Genomic DNA, 18,711 nt, shown 5'->3' with positions numbered 1-18,711 from the left:
CTCTCTTTCATCTCAACTATCCGACCTGTCTTCGTTGACTATTGTTGTTTTCGGACCCCGAAGGTATTAAGTATCCGAGGCCTATAGAGTCTTTCATTTTTACGTCCTTCGTGTCCAGACCCTTTCTTTGGCCGATACCTACATTTTCAAAGTGTCGGACCTCTTCCATTTTTTCCGCCCAGTTGTACTTCCTCATAAAATAGTAATCATCACCAGCACCTCAACTGAGGTTGGTGTGGGAAAAGGCACCCGTTCGTAAAATAATTCCATATAATTTCATCTCACCCCATCCTCAATCCCGTATAAAGGAACGGGAGGTAGGGGTATCGGACTGAACAAGATCGTATTATTTTTTATAATCATTTACGTCTCGGTCTGTTATAAATAAATAAATAAATAAATAAATAAATAAATAAATAAATAAATTACAGTTGTTGCATGTAACCGCATAACTTATTCTTTAGGAAAAATGAAATGGCGTATGGCTTTTAATGACGAGAGTGTCCGAGGACATGTTCGGCTCGCCAGGTGCAGGTCTTTTGATTTGACGTCCGTAGGCGACTTGCGCGTCCTGATGAGGATGGAATTATAATAGAAAAGACACCTTCACTCAGCCCCTCAGCCAGCGAAATTAACCAATGATGGTTAAAATTCCCGACTCTGCAGGGAATCGAAACCGGGACCCCTGTGACCAAAGGCCAGCACGCTAACAATTTAGCAATTGATTCTTTAGGAATATGTTACCGAACGATTTGGCTGGTAGGTTAGGAGCGCGTAGCTGTGAGGTTGCATTCGGGAGATGGTGGGTTCGAGTCCCACCGTTGGCAGTCCGAAGATTGGTTTCCGTGGTTATCCATTTTCACCCCAGGCAAATGCTGGGACGCTACTTTCTCAATCCTACCCCTGTCTCATCTTTATGTCGCCGAAAAGCTTCGATGTGAAGGTCCGACGTTAATCAACTAGCAAAAACTAATTTACGAATATACTGTTGATGTAAAAACAAAGAAATCGGCTTTTTTAAAATCCAAATATACAACCTGTTGTATATAAAAACATTACTAAACTTGCTATATTTTCTTGCTTCCAGAAAAAGTAATGCTATAGGAGATACGCTTCCTGGTACTACGCCGGCAAAATATTGCTCTGCTTGAACTGGAAATCAAATGCTATATTCTTTCTTCACTTTACTTTGAATACATGATGTTGGCTTTTGTTTCCGTCCGCCTCTGTGGTGAAGTGGTTGGTGTGATTAGCTGCCACCCCCGAGGTCCGGGTTCGATTCCCGGCTCTGCCACGAAATTTGAAAAGTGGTACGAGGGCTGGAACGGAGTCCACTCAGCCTCGGGAGGTCAACTGAGTAGAGGTAGGTTCGATTCCCACTTCAGCCATTCTGGAAGTGGTTTTCCGTGGTTTCCCCACTTCTCCTCCAGGCAAATGCTGGGATGGTACCTAACTTAAGGCTACGGCCGCTTCTTTCCCTCTTGCTTCTCTATCCCTTCCAATATTCTCATCCCCCGCAAGGCCCCTGTTCAGCATAGCAGGTGAGGCCGTCTGGGCGAAGTACTGGTCATCCTCCCAGTTGAATCCCCGACCCAGAGTCTGAAGCTCCAGGACACTGCCCTTGAGGTGGTAGAGGTGGGATCTCTCGCTGAGTCCGAGGGAGAAATAAAACCTGGAGGGTAAGCAGATTAAGAAAACAATATACAAACGAATACTAAACTTGCCTTATTTTCTTGCTTCCAGAGAAAGTAATGCTATGGGAGATACGTTTCCTGGTACTACGCGGGCTTGAACTGGAAATCAATTGCTGTATTCTTTCTTTATTTGTGTACATAATATTGATGTTTGTTTCCATCTGCAATGTTCTTCCGGCGGCTCTGTGCTCGTTTGATGCTTCCTGTACGAAGTTACGTCGCCCCAGACGAATTAATTGCTGTCATTGATTCATAGACATTGAAAGTAATGGGAATATTACATAACTATCATGTCCAGTAAAGCTGTACTTGCCTGGATATTACTGTACTGTGTCCGTTCACCATCAAACGTTGTCTTCTTATGGACAAAGTTAGAATGCAAGGTTTGCGCCACCTTTGTTTTTATTTGCGCATCTGCAACATTCTCCGCTACATAAAATTCACCTTTTAGGCTCGAGATAATTATGATGGATCACTTGATCTTGTAGATCGAAGAACGTGCCCTGCATCTTGGCGCGAGGTTAAGAAGAGGAGCGCTATGCCATCTAGCGGAGCTTTGTGACACTGACCTGCACGCCTCACTGGGCAGCCATCTGCAGCCTGGACGATCAACTGACCAGAAATTAGCGTCCTTCTTCGAATCCCGGGGCACAACAACCAGCTATCCATTCGAACATTCAAGAAGAATTCTTATAGACAGTTTTCTGCTCTTAATAAATTCTTAGAGCTCTTCTTTCTAAATTGAAATGGTACTTTTCAAACCGGGTTTAAAATATAAGTATAGTAGAAATAATTGAAACACTATAGAACAGAAAAGAAATACTCAGCAATTAAGCATATTATGCATATTCGGAATAATATGCTATTTCAATAGATACATGAAAAACCTCATTATTTCAAATTATTTCTGTACTGAGTAAAATGATGCATGATTAAGCATTTTTTAAGCTGACATCTGAATTATATTAAAAGATAGTTCTTTTAGTCCGTCTCTGTGGTGAAGTGATTAGTGTGATTATCTGCCACCCCCCGGAGGCCCGGGTTCGATTCCCGGCACTGCCACGAAATTTGAAAGTTGGTACGAGGGTTGGAACGGGGTCCACTCAGCCTCGGGAGGTCAACTGAGTAGAGGTGGGTTCGATTCCCACCTCAGCCATCCTCGAAGTGGGTTTCCGTGGTTTCCCGCTTCTCCTCCAGACAAATGCCGGGATGGTACCTAACTTAAGGCCACGGCCGCTTCCTTCCTTCTTCCTTGTCTATCCCTTCCAATCTTCCCCCCCTCCCCCACAAGGCCACTGTTCAGCATAGCAGGTGAGGCCAACTGGGCGAGGCACTGATCATCCTCCCTAGTTGTATCCCCCGACCCAGAGTCTGAAGCTCCAGGACAATGCCCTTGAGACGGTAGAGGTGGGATCCCTCGCTGAGTCCGAGGGGAAAACCGACCCTGGAGAGTAAACAAATAAAGGAGAAGAAAAAGAAGAAGTTGTTTTATATCTAATGGTAACTTCTTAAAGATTCTGAAAGACATAGTATAGGGCACCACAAATTAACCTGGAACAAATAGGATAAATTAACAATTAAGAATTCAGTGTACGAATTCCTAATCATTTAGGTATTAGATTCGTAATCAGGACGGGTTTAAATTTTGTTGTCAATCAATCTCCTCTACTCCAGAAAGCAAGCTTCTAGTTTAACGTGACTGTTGATATCGTGTCTGGCTGAGTGGTTCAGACTCTTAGGCGCTGGCCTTCTGACCCCCAACTTGGCAGGTTCGATCCTGGCTCAGTCCGGTGGTAATTGAAGGTGCTCAAATACGACAGCCTCGTGTCGGCACGTCAAAGAATTCCTGCGGGATAAATCCCGGCACCTCGGCTTCTCCTAGACCCGTGCAAGTAGTTAGTGGGACGTAAAACCAAGAATATTATTATTATCATTATTATTATTCGCGTAAAACAAACAGGATCAATTAATAATTCATTGTCGATTTCAGTATTTACAATACGGTCGTGAAATTCAATATTCATTGACTTGGCCCACAACGGGTGACTTGCACTCACCCTACAGTGTGATGACAGACCTGTAGCTTAGATCCTTTCGAACAGAACAAGAACGACCTAGGGCACCATAGCTCAACTGGTTCAGCAACCGATGCGAAAGTGGGAGGTTATTGGTTCGGATCCCACTGGTATCCGTTTGGCCATTTTTGTTCTGTACTTAACAACACTTCATCATGTACTACATATACCCTGTAGGTAACACGATCTAATAGGTTCAAAGCCGATTTCGATTATCATTATTATTATTATTTATTGTTGATAACGTGATCCTTTTATTCTTTGATGCAATTCTTTATTCTTAGGCCTAAATTTCTTACATTTGGGCCTAAGACTTTTCTGATTACTTATCTTTCTGTCTTCCGTATATCTTCAAGTCCACATTACTCAATAATATCCAGTATTTCTGCTACATAAAGGCGCATAGGTTTCATCTAGATGCTTTAGTTGAACCTCATACGATAGAACGATTTTGTTTTTGGTGTTCTTTGTCAGTTGAGTTATAATTTCCATTTTTCTCGCCCGCTCTCTAACAGCATTCTTTTTCAACACATTCTCTTGCAGTTTTTCTCCCAAATACATAATGCACTTGATTATTATTATTATTATTATTATTATTATTAAAAATAATAAATCATTGCAATTGGAGGTTATCCGTTTCGAAATGCTTGCTTACAGCAGAATGACAACGATATAAAATTAAAACATATATAACAACAACAAAAATATAACAAACAGTTCTATGAAAATCAAATATTACAAGAAATTTTAGGATAATAAAGTTATAACGGAAAGGAAGTAGGAACATTAAGGCAAGAAAGAAACGACAGACACTTAAAAGGACGTTAAAGCAGTGTAACTATTAAAAGCATTTGCAAAGAAGTTAATACGAAATTTGTGGAAAATAACATAAAATATTCCCTCACACAAAAAGTAACATAATTTAAATGCAAAACAGTATACGGCAATCACATAAATTCACACATAACTTCAATATTTTCGTATTTCTCCAGCTGGTGTGGGAAAGACCCTCATAACTTATGCCGCGCCATTTTTCACCATCACACCTTTACATCCTTAAAGTATTATATTTAAAAAATAAAGTGTAGTCTACTTTTTATTAGATGTGACGTTGTACCTTTTCAGTATTTTAAATCAGAGGTTCCGCTGCATTTTACTGATATAATAAAAAAATGAAGTCACATTACTTCAGTATTATTGATACCTTTTTCTGAAAATGGTTCAGTAAAATATTTTATTTCCATTTAGATATGTAATTTGTGATCTGGGTTTTTCTCACTGTGTCTGCATTTAATTCTGTAGGCAATCTAGGGATTTTCTAATTATGTGAGTGGCAGCCATCCGCTAGATGGCAGTTCCGTCAGTCCTCAACATTCGAGGAGTGTATGTTCGAAAGCTGCTATTCCCACCTTAAGAAAGCTGTAGATAAAGCACAAGAAACGTAAAATAAAATATATATGTATTGTACCCACGCTCGGGTACTTTTAAGGAGCAACATATTTCTGGTCTGGATTGCTAATGGCTAAGGCTCGAAAGTTGAACTGCAAATTGCCTAAAAACCTGTTAAAGACCTAGAAAGGAACTAAAACTAATAAAAAGGATGTAAAAATGCGATCCAAATTCATTCATAATTTTAGTTTTAAATAAGTATTTAACGAAGGAATTGAGGTGTGACAAACGGTTATTTTTGTTTAACTGCTACATCTGTCACTGCTACAATAAAGTAACTGTGAAAAGTAACAGTAAAAATAACGTCCACAGTTACTCACCTTTTATTGGTCACAGCCTGGTCACGGCTTCAAGCTTGTCTGTGTTGCGAAGTCCCATTCATTCACTCGCACATGCGCGCACGCATCACTACACTGTTGAAAGTCGGTGCAACAAAACACGCATTCCTATTTGCTGTAAAGTTAACGAGAGGCAGACAACGGATGAAATGAGAAGACAACATAAAGTCTTTTCTGAAATCTAGAGGAGTGAGTTTGACAATGTCCCGATCAAGGACAGAAGACAAGAAAACGTGATGATCTGTGTGCCAAACCGGTACAAGAGGATCGATTAAGTAAAATGAAGTAATGTTATGTAGTCTATACTATGTTGTCTATAATATCAATATTGAAAGTTAGCATACTAATTTATAGTGTAAGAAAAATTTTACGGGTGAAACTTACAAATTAATATTATAATGCGGGTAGCCTTGCGCGATGTTTGAGTCAACGATTACCCCTGAGCAGTTGAATATGTCACAACAACAGTTTAAGCATACACTTTAGTTACCACAAGACAGCAACAACTTAAACAAATGCACTATACGGCATATTATACGCTGTAGTGTATTTGACTTAAAAAGCAACCTCCTACGAAAGCGGTCTCACTTGGAAGACATGCGTACTATCTGAACTCTGAAGGTCACATTCTGTGTCTGTAAGCTGCTACTAGTGACAGTTCCCACTTCCCAGTTACTCTTTTTCACTAGTACGTTATTCTGTTGTCGTTACTCGGTAACCTGTTAATTTTTGTCCTCGTTACATTTGTAACAGTTACAGACATGTAACTGTGACAAAGTGACTGCTACGTTATTTTTCAACCATCTGTAATGAACATAATTTTAAAAAAGGAATTCCGTGTTTGTTAAAAAAAGTACTTGCAGAATTTAGAATGAAATATTCTTTTTCCGCCTGGAATGAATTCAGCGAACTCATACCGGATATCCTGGAGAAAGAACTTGAAATTAGTATAACTGGAATAATATTTGGCTCAACCACACTAGGGTTACAGAAATTGCAGTTCGGAAACTATACCTCAGTTGGCTCACAGTGGTCATCTCCAGGTTTTTGGGTGTAAAGTATCGTCGGTTTTCACACAGCACGTTGCAAAACAACGAGAAACTTCCCTCCATATCAACGGATGTTAACGGTTCGTACTTGAAGCAAGTGAGATCTTCCTCTTCAGAAATACTCGCATCAAAATTTTCTCTTTGCACATAATTTGATACCCCTGTTTTTTTAAAGCATTAGGGGTTGCTTGGCCGAGGCGGTAAAGGTGTGCTCGGTTCGCCCGGAAGGCGTGGGTTCGAATCCCCGTCAGGAAGTCGTAAAATTTAACGAACGAGATTTCCACTTCCGGGGGTGCACATGGCCCTGAGGTTCACTCAGCCTACACCAAAAATGAGTACCAGGTAAATTCCTGGGGGCAAAGGCGGCCAGGCGTAGAGCTAACCACTCTACCTCATCAAGTGCCGAGGTTACGGATAGTGGAAGCCTTTATCTTCCACCCCTCCAAGAGCCTGAATGGCCTGTACGGAGATGACTTTTTTCAGGCATTAGTTTCATTTTTTCATTTCATTTCAATGCCATTTCATTTTTTCCCTTGCTACACAAAATATTTAAGCTCCTTCAATCGTGAAATTACCAACGTTTCGCCCCATTGTAGCAGTGGGCTAATCAGCTGGATTGCTACACCTTTCCAAGACGCTGGCGGTTAGTGCGCCGTTGAGACACCACTGCAAGCCTCTTATGTAGGCCCTTGGACCTTTTCTTCTCGTGTTGCCTCCTCACACTGAATGCACACCAGCAAGAGTTTAATTTCCAAAATGTAAAATGTGTGCATAAAAATAGTAAAATTACTTAACAGAAGGTTACGTTTTATAGATTGTATTTTATTCTACATTTCTAGACTGTGTTTTGCTTTTACTCGCATTAATTTTGGGGAGAAAATGCAGCGCGTACTCAACATTACTGACCCAAGAAATAACCATATGTAAGTTCAATTTTTTACTGTCCACTTTTATTCTTGTTCTGTATCAACAATATAACGCCCTGCTGTAAATCTGTGTAACAAGAAAGTCAAAAGCAGAACTCATCATCAGCTCGGGAAAATGAGTGAAACATAATCCTTCATTCTTCGTAACAGGTACATTTTCGGCTGGGTTTTCATTTAAAAAGAAATATGAAAATATTAGTGTATATTTACTTGTGCAGTTGTATTTTCGCCGTAGTACGCACACAGCTTATGGTGGTGCTCTTAACTTGGGGGCATGGGTTGCATTGTGGCAACTGCGAATTTTCACACACTGTTATTTAAATTCGCAACACATTATATTTCCACAAAAGTGTGTTATACGATAACAGTTAAATGAATAAATTCCACGAGAAGTATTACGCCCTTGAATTTATATCATTCATCACATGCAGATACTATACTTAACCTAAACTATGACGTCTCATTATCTTAATAACAGCTATTTACGTGAACCCTGATGTGATGAATTTAAAGAACAAACATGCAATATACTTAATTATAAATGTATATCTTTCAAAAGTTACAATTATCCAAAGAATGCCCCCAATCCTTATGAATTACATTCACAAATAAAATTTGTAAATTTCGCTTAGCTCGCCTCAATTGATCAGCTGATGGCTTGGCGCGCTTTCTACAGTACGGCCTGTATATTACGAAGGCAGTGCCTAGTACAACTAAGATGAGAAGAAAACCCACACCCTTATCCCAGTCATTCGACCAGGTCAGGAATGTAATGAATGAAGCCCCCATCTAGCTGCGAGGATAGGAATTGTGCCGACTGCCGAAGCCTGTCGCACTCCTCTGGGGCAATGATTAATGAATGACAGTTGAAATGAAATGATAGTGGGGAGTATTGGTGGAATGAAATATGATAGAAAAAACCGGAGTATCCGGAGAAAAACCTGTCCCGCCTCCGCTTTGTCCAGCACAAATCTCACATTGAGTGAGCGGGATTTGAACCACGGAACCCAGCGGTGAGAGGCCGGCGCGCTGCCGCTTGAGCCACGGAGGCTCCCTAATACAACTAAGATGAAGGGTAGAAATATTTCGCAGAAAATAGAACTCTTTAGGGGTTCGCCTTTGGTAATCATTAAATTCTTTCACGTTAGTGTTCCAGACGAATTTGATTTAAGGGAGAAAGCAAATCCTGAGTCACTTAACATTTCAGAACATGTATTTTCCATCAGCGTCTTTCAGTGAGATGTTACTGGAGCATTATGGGCTACAGTGTGTGTGTGTGTGATGTCAAGGTGTGTAAGATAGTTAGACAAAGCCCATTCACTGAGTTTATACAAACTTTGAAACTTAGTTGGCTGGCCTCCATTGTGATGTGTTTCATTTCGCACAAACATGCACCGAGCAAGAGCACAAGATGTCTGCCAGAAGGGTGAGGGAGGAGGAACAATCTCTCCTGACGAGAGCTTCTCTCAGTTTTCAATATTAAATTAAGGGGACAGCGCAATGTCAGAAACACGGGCCCGATTTTTGAGTCTCGCCATGATTGATAGTGCATGAGTGAGACGGAAAGAAGGGTAGAAAAGAGAGCCGTAGGTTGAGGGGAATTGGAAGGGAGGGGGGGGGGTATGAGGAGAAGAGAGAAGAAAGGAGGAGGTGAGGTAGACGGGAGAAGCAAATGATTGATGAAAGATCGGGCACATATAACAACAACTCTCTACTCTCCCACCCCTTTTTTCAAAAAAATACCAACAACAACATCAAGTATTAAAACCGTGTGTTGACGTAGATACTGTACTGGTAGAGGGGAGAGGTGGGGGGTGGGGAGGGCTAAACCACACAGCCTTCTCTCTCAAGCAATCTCATCTCCTACACCAAACTTTCTCTCGGTTTTGTAATTAAACTAAAGCACACCAAGTCATTATGTCTTGGTCCAAGTATTTTTTTTTAACTTGTATTATAAGACGCAGTTCTTGTCGTCTCCTTTACACTTCTCTGCAAGTTCTTGTGTAGACACCAACTTCTACTCCTTGCAATGCAAAACAATGCAACATACCTTCGTTCAGTGGCTCTCCTAACTTCCAGCACTTACAGACGAAACTTTAGACCTGGATATACTTTCTGTTAGTGAAGAGAATTCATCAGTGATACATTTTATTATATAACAGTGAATTTTGGGTCGGAATGTGATTACCCAAAGGAAATAATAATAACAATACTATTACTATTACTACCAATAATAATAATAATAATAATAATAATAATAATAATAATAATAATAATAATAATAATAACGCGCTGTCGGGACGTGTACAGACTTACACCCTCATTCAGGTCCCAAACTGAGCCCGCGAACACCATTGAATACATATAAACAGGAGACTTTTAGATACTAAAATCTAACAAATATTTACTAAAGAAATATTAGCTGATGGGTTCGAAATATTTTCACTCGGAATCTTTCAAATAGCCTACATGTCTACACACCAAACACGTCTCAAAAATTATTGGAAATTACTTCGTGTTGCATTGATCAATAAACACCTGTTCAAAGCTCTCCAAATTTTGGCCAACTGTCCCAGAACACAGCCAAAACTGACAGTTCCATTTTTGAGTTTGTGAACGAATGGACATTTTTACAAAATTAGATAAATTTTTAACAGTATCCTTCAGGATATTTCTTGTCGCTTCTCGTTTCTTCAAAGGAATGCACAATAAAATCGTTTAATACGATATACAGGCCAATTTCTTAAACACATGTTATAAAGTCCTGTTGGAACATCTTCTTTGCCTAGTTTGTTTACAATTAATCTGAAAACCTTAAAAATTATCTACAAAATACAGTATCGTAACAAATAATGTACCTTGTCGAGTAACATCGAATACTGACGGTAATGGTGGCTTAATAATTATTTATCAAAATATCTGTTCTTTAGTTTTAAGAACGATGTTATTCATATAGGAAACACTTAGAATCTACTAGGTAGCAAAGTTCATTAGGATCTGTATTAACTTGCTGAATGTTGAAAGATCGAATTATGGCAGAGTCAGTTAGCATTTGCTTGTGATGTGAAACTTACGTTAGTCAACTTTTCTTAAACTTCGAATTTGTATCACGAAATTAAGTGACACTAGTTTATCTCAAACAAGTTAAACTACACTATAATCACGTTATAAGCCTCTAAGCTAAAGCAAAAGGAAATCTCTTAGGTGACAATTCAAAAATATGCCTTTAATAACGTGAACATCTTTGTCCAGTGTATGTAATTCAATCTGGCATCGCCAATTAGGTACGGAAGCAATAATAAGATGTCAAAGAGTGTAAAATGATATTGAAATGAAATTACCTTAAACATTTAACCTTTTCCATCCCATGCCCGAATTAACTCGGATGTCAACATGTCACATTTTGTCCCAAACACGAGTTAAGTCGGAGTTTATGCAATGCGCACTTCTTCATTTCCGAGTTCATTCTGTAGTTTTGATGTTTATCACATTCTCTGTTCAGGCGACGGTCGATTCCTAAATCACCTTACCGTGTTTTAACAATAATTATGTGCCTTGTGTTTTTCTTTCATAGCTGTCTTTTGAGATGGGTGCGCAGAACTATAAAGAAAGCATGAAGGATGACTATATTTTAACCATTTTAGGGGATGATGATGAGTCTGACTTTTATGAGTATAGGGAAGGCAATTTGCAGTGAAACAAGATGTAGACATTTAACACGCCATTGTTAAGTTCTGGTAAAAAAAAAAAAAAAAAAAAAAAAAAAGCCAAGAGAAAACTTTTGCTAATGTTGTCGTTTCATGACTCTTCAATCGGTGTGTAGATACAAGGTATTGAAAGCCTATTTCAACCATTGTCGAAACATCCAGAAACAACAGGTATGGCGCATGCGTAAGGCTGAAAATAACTTGGGAGTGTAAAGGTTAATGGACTTGTGTGTTTTTAAACTCAAGTTTTAATCAAGCATGGTGTGTTTTCCAGGACATATAATTTCAGTTGAGATTTCCTGTACGAATAAATTAAAAATGCAATATAAAGGGGTTTTCTTTTCGAAAGGAATTTAGTTAACTTGAATTCTTCATAACTTATAGTTTTCCAATGATTTATTCAGGACGTATAATTTGAATGGTTTCCCCACATGAATATAAAATTAACAACAAAATATCACAAAATGTGTGTTTTTTGTAAAAGAAAGTGAACAAAAACGGTTAAAGACTAATGTTTTCAAAACTAATAGGATGGAAAGTTTTAAGCAAAACATACAATTTTAGTTGGCATTCCCCTTTCAATGCAAAGAAAAACAACTGCCGCAGAAATGCAATAAATTTATCCTTTTAATGACTAATGTTTTCATAATTTGTACTTCTGCTGAACTACTGGTAAGTAACTTTTTAATCCGATAGAATTATTTATAATTTCAGTTGATTTTCTTACATGAAAACGATTTCAAAGAATTTGTTTTTTGGTAGAGAAACACAGTAAACGTAAGATATTCGACGTATGTTTTCAAAATTAATGAGTTGAAGAGTTTCATCCAAGGCATACAATTTCAATTGGTATTCTCAACTGAATACAAAAGAAAGTAATGTCACAGATTTGTACCTATATTTGTGTTAATAAAATACAATGAACTTAACCTCTTAAATCCTAGCGTTTCCAAAATGTTTTCAATATTAGTCGGGTGGAATGATTTATTCAGGACATATAATTTCAGTCTTCATTCCCATCTGGATAAAATATCTTTTGATCTTTCAGTCCAGAGGTTTTCTTTTGTCCCCAACTTCATTTTCGGGCTTAAAAATAATATTGTTTTGGTGATGAAAGGATTTCACTGCATGCAAAAAGAAGCCCGACAAAGCGCTTTATGCTGAAAAGTATTCCTTTCAATTGAACGTTCGTCTTTGAATAACTACTTTTAATAGAAGTTAAATTGCTAAATTAAATTCCATTCTTAGTCTGGAAATGTCGGCTAAATTGATCGTGGCGGCGACTGCTGGCGTGAATTATAGAAATCGGATGGATGGACATGGTAATGATGTGGAGTGGGTAGGGAGAGGAGAGAGAAGGGAAAGTGCATTTAAAAGATTCTAATTTTGATGTAATTACCTTATGACTATTTGCATGGCCATCGCCATGTTTGATTGATGACATCATCAGAGTGACAACAGGAGTTCATGTTCAATGATTGATTGCTTCCAACAAATGAGAATGGGCTACAGATTCAATTCCACACTTGCATAACTGTTAAATATATTGTATTCAGATATATTGAAGGGCGGGTTCTGTATTAAGCTTTTCCTACACTGGGTTGTTGTTATCACAGATATAGCTTGTTGATCTCATGTTGATTTTATTGTGTTCGTGGCTTTGTAGTCATCGGCTGAATGTATTTCCATTGAGCACTCTGGCCTAAGTAGCGCAGTTGTCGTCTTATTCGAAAGATAGTGGGTTCGATTCTGGATGACTTCGGAAGCATTTGGTAGTGTGGATATGCGACAGCTCCCCGTCGATTGCTTCTGACACATTAACAACATTTTAAGGTGAAGATAACTTTGTTGATGGCTTCTGAAAAATCTATGGCAACTGAAGCTCCCCCTTGCGAATCAGTTGTAGACTGTCGGCTAAAACCCGGCGGATGTAATCGCATTTTTGAATGGTGGAAACGAAGTCCATTCGACACTCATGTTGTACGATGTCAGCACGTCAAAGATCTCGGGTGGCATGTTTGGTATTTACTGACAAAATTAATTAGAATTCAGCCACAGATCGCCAAGCAAAGATATACCACTCCCACAGAACCTGGAAGAGTTGAAGAATCGGATCCGTACTGCCATAACATCAGTGGCGAAGGACATGCTTGCCCGAGTATGGTAGGAATTTGAATATCGATGTGATATAGTTCGTGTCGCTGATAGACGACATATTGAACATCTGTAATCTGAACTTGAGAGGTTCGTAAATATGTGTGTAAAGTTTCATATTAGTATTTCATACAGTTTAATAAATCTATGCATTCGAAATACGTATATTATTTTTGAATCACCCTGTATATGAACCTACATTTCCATATTACGCTGAGAAATATAGTGTCGACTCCATCGAAGTATTAGGGTTGATGAAAGGAGCAATAGGCACCATTATTCACACATTTCACAACATTGTAAGAAATTTAATTAGGATAACCAATTTATCAAGGACATTGGGTTAAAATCCCTGAAAGGCTTGTTAAGAATAGTAAGACATCTTTTATACTTCTAGCTATATCTTTGTCCAAAAGGAGTTCCTTATGGGTTTCAAAATTATTGGTTGATATTCTCTTCTTTCTTATGAAATCCGTTATAGGTTCTATTTCCTGATATACTGCTGCCTTTGGGATGATACGCTTTTCTCCTTCTGTTTGGCACTTCTTATTAATGCATGTTCTTGCTATTCTTCTTCCTATCTTAAAAATGTCTATGTTATTCTTTTGCTGTACTTTAACTAATGTTTAACTTCCATAAGTTATTTCAGGTTGGACTGCAGTCTTATAATGTTTCAATTTTGTATTTATTGACAAATATTTCTTGTATGTATTTCTGGTTAGTTTTTGGGCTCTGGATAATTTATTCGTTCTCTCTGTCCAAGAATTTCTTTTCATTTAAATTGTATGCTATAGTTTCTCCAAGGTATTTAAATTGTTTTACAATTTCGAATTCTTTCCCACATATCAGAATACTGCTTAATAAAAGGGGATATATTGCCATTAGTTTGTAACTCCTGTATATAATTTAAATTGAAATAATTTAAATCAAAGTTTTTCCCTGTATCCTGTAAAGATGATTTTGATATACCTTGTTATGTTCTTTATTTCTTTCTCTTTGTTTCAGAATCACGAGCTGGGTATTACAAGAATTCGGTTCTATTCACCAGTGCAACTTAGTGAGTGACGTCATACAGCATTTCAAATAATTAGACGACTTTCTTGCCTCCTTTTTTAAAAATCAAGAAAGGAATTTTTAATAAACTGCAGTGAAAGAGAGGTGCATAGAATGGACTGCAAGTATTGATCTCAATGGTGATCAGAAGAACAGAATTTATCTGAACACATTCGAATTGTGTGGTGTGTACACTGAGAGTGTGACTCGCGAGTGATCGACATCTTCAAATGACGAGACACTTCGTTTAATATAGACAAAAGATTAGCGTGTTAAATCTTGGTATATTATAAAGAATGTTACAAGAAATGATTGTGGGACAGTTTTTTTGTTATGTGATGGAGAGTTTTTAGTAAAGAATGAAACAATTTAACACTAGAAGAAGTGTAAATAACTATGCTTTAAATGGAACACAAACTTTTGAATTTCTCTCCTGAGAGAGTATTCAGTCTGTATTTGTGGTTTTGAAAGGAATTGAGCAATGAAATTATGATTGATGTCTATTATTAAGTTATTTATTTGTTCATAATATGAGTTGAGGAATATGAAGAAGAAAACAAAAAAGTGTGACACAAGAAAACGATTTTGGTCTCATAGACAATTTACTCGTATTTGTATGTATGTTAGAGAAATCAGAAAAAAATATTAATATGCTTTGTGAGAACTCTGATAGATACATAACGTAATTAATAATAATAAGTCGCTATTATTATTAATAATATATATACTATACCTAAAAGTCATAAGGAAGGCTGTTATCTTACAAACATAATAATGTACTCTCTACTTTCCAAACCATGTATATTAAACATAGAAAACATTTTTTATCCGTGTTAAGAGGTAAATTCTATCAAGGTTCATATCCAGAATGTGGCATGGACTGTATTCAAGATGAATACATATTTGCACTAAGATACAAGGAAAATATAACGCTGTCACATATCGTAGTTTCTTTACATTAGAATATTTAATGATTACGAGTTCATTTTTAAAAGAGTTTATGTTATTTTAACGTAATAAAGGAATATTCCTTTGTTGCTAAATGATTGAAGAGTGTATCAGAATTATAACTTATTACAAATAATTTTAAGAGTATATGAGTGAGAACATGAGTTTTAGTAATATTTCTTGAAATATAGAAGTATGTTATATCCTCCACGATTGTTTTCTTTACTATTAATTGTAGATAGATGAGAAGACAGAAAATAAAAAGAATCGTTCATACAGACTGCAATTATTTCAATTTTTCATAAAAGTTATTAACAAAAAATTAGATATTAAGAAATTGGAATTTTGCAGCATATTGTAAAACATGATATATAAATATATTTAAAAACTGCCCACACGTGTACAAAATATATAATTTAGAGTGTGGCATGGGAAGGGTAGGGAGGGGGGAAATTGTAAAGATTTCTGTCGAATTTCGAAACAAACATCTTATGATAAACCAACCTATATATATATATAAATATATTACTTGTCGAACGATAAAGAATGTAAATTGATTCCAGACAGACAAAACACATTACACGAAGTATCAAAAATCAACAGTAGCTATACAATACTATCTAATTATATAAGAAAAATGCTTCGTATTAATTATTATAAATGTTCGTTATTATATACAATTACAGAATGAGTATTTGTACGTGTTGTTTAGCATTTCATAAGCAGCTTCTTGTTCAGATACCCTGTTTGTGCTCTCTTAAAAATACCTTTCCCAAGTCTGTTGTCAGTGTATGCACAGTCCAAGTCTAGTGCTTAGAAAAAGATATGGTAAGAAATTACATCGTTAAATCTTCAATTATCCTACCTTGTTTGGCGATGACGATAATGTTAGAACTGCCATTTTCTCTAGATCTTTCTTTCTTCTTGATGTAATTGCTGGATTATGTATTCTATATTCCAAACGACGTACACATTCATTTTGTAGAACTTGTTGTTGTACTGTTTGTGTTTCTATATATTACTATTATTTTCTATACTTTTAAGCCATTTTATAAATAACATATAGTTCTTTTCACTTGAAACGTTTCCATGTCAGGACATCTTCAGTGTTGTGTTTTTAAAGTAATGTGGGAGATGAGTTCACAGATTCATTCAAATAATTTGTAAATATATCTGTATTCATTTTACTCTTTGTAAATTACTTCCCGAAGAATTTGTTTGTCTACGAGTCTAAATGAAGTTGCCGGTACTGGAATGATGTGGAAAGATCTATCAGAATGTAATTTGCACCATCCCTTTAAAAAACAAAAAAGATAAATTGACGTAACCATTTTTATATCGAAACATGGAAGAAAATATAGTAAAAAATAATGCTAATAAATAAAACATTTAATAATTAATAATAAAAAAATCACTCCCTGCGATGTGTCGGTGTTTGCATGGTAGTGCCCTTGGGACTTTGTTTCCTACCCTGTCATTTAGTTTTTTGTTCACTCGGATAAGCATTGAAGCCCCAGTACCAATATTAGCGCATCGAGTTTGATAAGTAAACGAAGGAGGGAAGAAATCATGTAACTTAAAAGAAATATATATATTTTTAACTGGAATATACTAAATCAGCTCATCCAGTTATTCACGAACATCGTAGTGAATATCTAATATTCCAATCGTTTATAAATAATGTAAATACAGTTCTTGTACATATATCTATAATTAAGAAATCACCAAATTCATTATTAATATCCTGAATTGAAACGCAGCATTTCAGCTCTAGATGTAATGAAACGTATTTGCTATAGAGGTACTGAGGACTTTTGCATTGAAAGTTTAAGTGGCATTTTACAATAGACTTCATATAAAAGCAGTTTTGTTCTCTACTTGTGGTAGAATTTAAACATGCAAGTATACGGTATTTTAGACAATCAAGATTTGAAACAAATTATGAAAAATTTTCAAAATATTTTGTTCATGACGTCATTTGAATTTTTCTCTACTTATTCGATTTAAAAGAAAAAAATGTTTACATCACATTATTACTTCTCAGGAAGAACAGAAAAAAATATCTTTCACTATTACTTTCGTTAAATATTGTCTTCTAAATTTCTATATTAAGAGTGTTTTTGTCATGTTCCTACCATGGTTATAATTTAACCATTAAAGATCATTTAAATGAATTATACATTATCTTCATTTTTGTAATTCGAAAGACGTCAAGATCTTATTCACTCCTATAACGATTTGACAGAAGGATACAATAGAAAACAAATTCTTGTAATTCATGAAGCATAGAAACAAAACAAATCTATAACTTTCGTATCCTTTTGTCATGCCAACATTTCTTTTCTTTAACTTTTAAAACACAAAAACATAATGAAATGTGAAGAAAATCTGTCTTTGTTTACCACATATCTTAAGTTTCATAAAGAATGGACTACAATGTTTCCATAACAAAGTTCTTGTGAAGAGTTGTGTATCCCCTCGTCCCATTTGCCCTTAGTTTCTATCATTTGTGCCATTTTTTAAAGCTTCGTTTGTTCAGTTCCCGCTGCTTCAAGCTGCTATTTTGTCACTGTATATTTGTGTGTGCCTTGTATTGTAGAAAGAAAGAAAGAAATAATAACGATAAATCGAAAGCAAAAAGCGATATATTTTTCTTTCTGTTTATATCTTTTACCTACCTTTCCGTTTTCCTTTCTGTGTCATCTAATCCAAAATTCTTAGTTTGTAGCACACTGGACCTCATAAATCTAGTGCATATTCAATAAAAGTAAAGCTGTTCAAAATTCAGATTGGTAGCAGAGGAAATCAAGGAAAGAACATTTCATTCGTGAATCAGTGTTCACATCTGGTTACTACATTCTGGATTTGTTCCCTTGTGTCTTTTGGCTGGGGCTCATCTGAAAGTTTGCGTCATGAAATTAGCCATACAAAATGTGTGATGCGTTGTTACCCAGCAACAGTGGAGACTGTGATGTTAAGTATTGATGGATGGCCATGACTTAGAAAATACAGAAGGCTCTTTTTATCACAGAGGGTTCATCTCATCATACACAAGAGAACTAGTTACTTCATTTGTGGTAGCTTCATAGGTACCGTGCGGTTAGGGGCACGCAGACGTTAGCTTGCATCCGGGAGATAGTGGGTTCGAACCCCACTGTCGGCAGCCTTCAAGATAGTTTCCCATTTTCACACCAGGCAAATGCTGGGGCTGTACCTTAATTAAGGCCACGGCCGATTCCTTTCCCCTCCCAGGCCTTTTCTATCGCATCACCGCCATAAATTGTAAAAAAAATAAAAAAAATTCATAGGCTCTGAGTC

At 36.7% G+C, this 18,711-nt stretch overlaps 1 protein-coding gene across 1 annotated transcript in view; it reads left to right on the top strand.

The window, feature by feature from the left end:
* dac (dachshund) overlaps positions 1-18,020 on the top strand; it is a 1,035,159-nt gene extending 1,017,139 nt beyond the window's left edge. Inside the window, exon 12 of the mRNA XM_068229282.1 lies at positions 14,398-18,020. Coding sequence (XP_068085383.1) covers positions 14,398-14,450 — 53 coding nt within the window. The 3' untranslated portion in view covers positions 14,451-18,020. The remainder of the gene's footprint in view (positions 1-14,397) is intronic.
* The last annotated feature ends 691 nt before the right edge of the window (positions 18,021-18,711 follow it).

This window comes from Anabrus simplex, chromosome 9 (assembly GCF_040414725.1).
Source record: "Anabrus simplex isolate iqAnaSimp1 chromosome 9, ASM4041472v1, whole genome shotgun sequence".
Classification (NCBI taxonomy): Eukaryota; Metazoa; Arthropoda; class Insecta; order Orthoptera; family Tettigoniidae; genus Anabrus; species Anabrus simplex.
The sequence above is the reverse complement of the archived record's forward strand: the minus strand, read 5'-3'. Positions and strand labels throughout refer to the sequence as shown.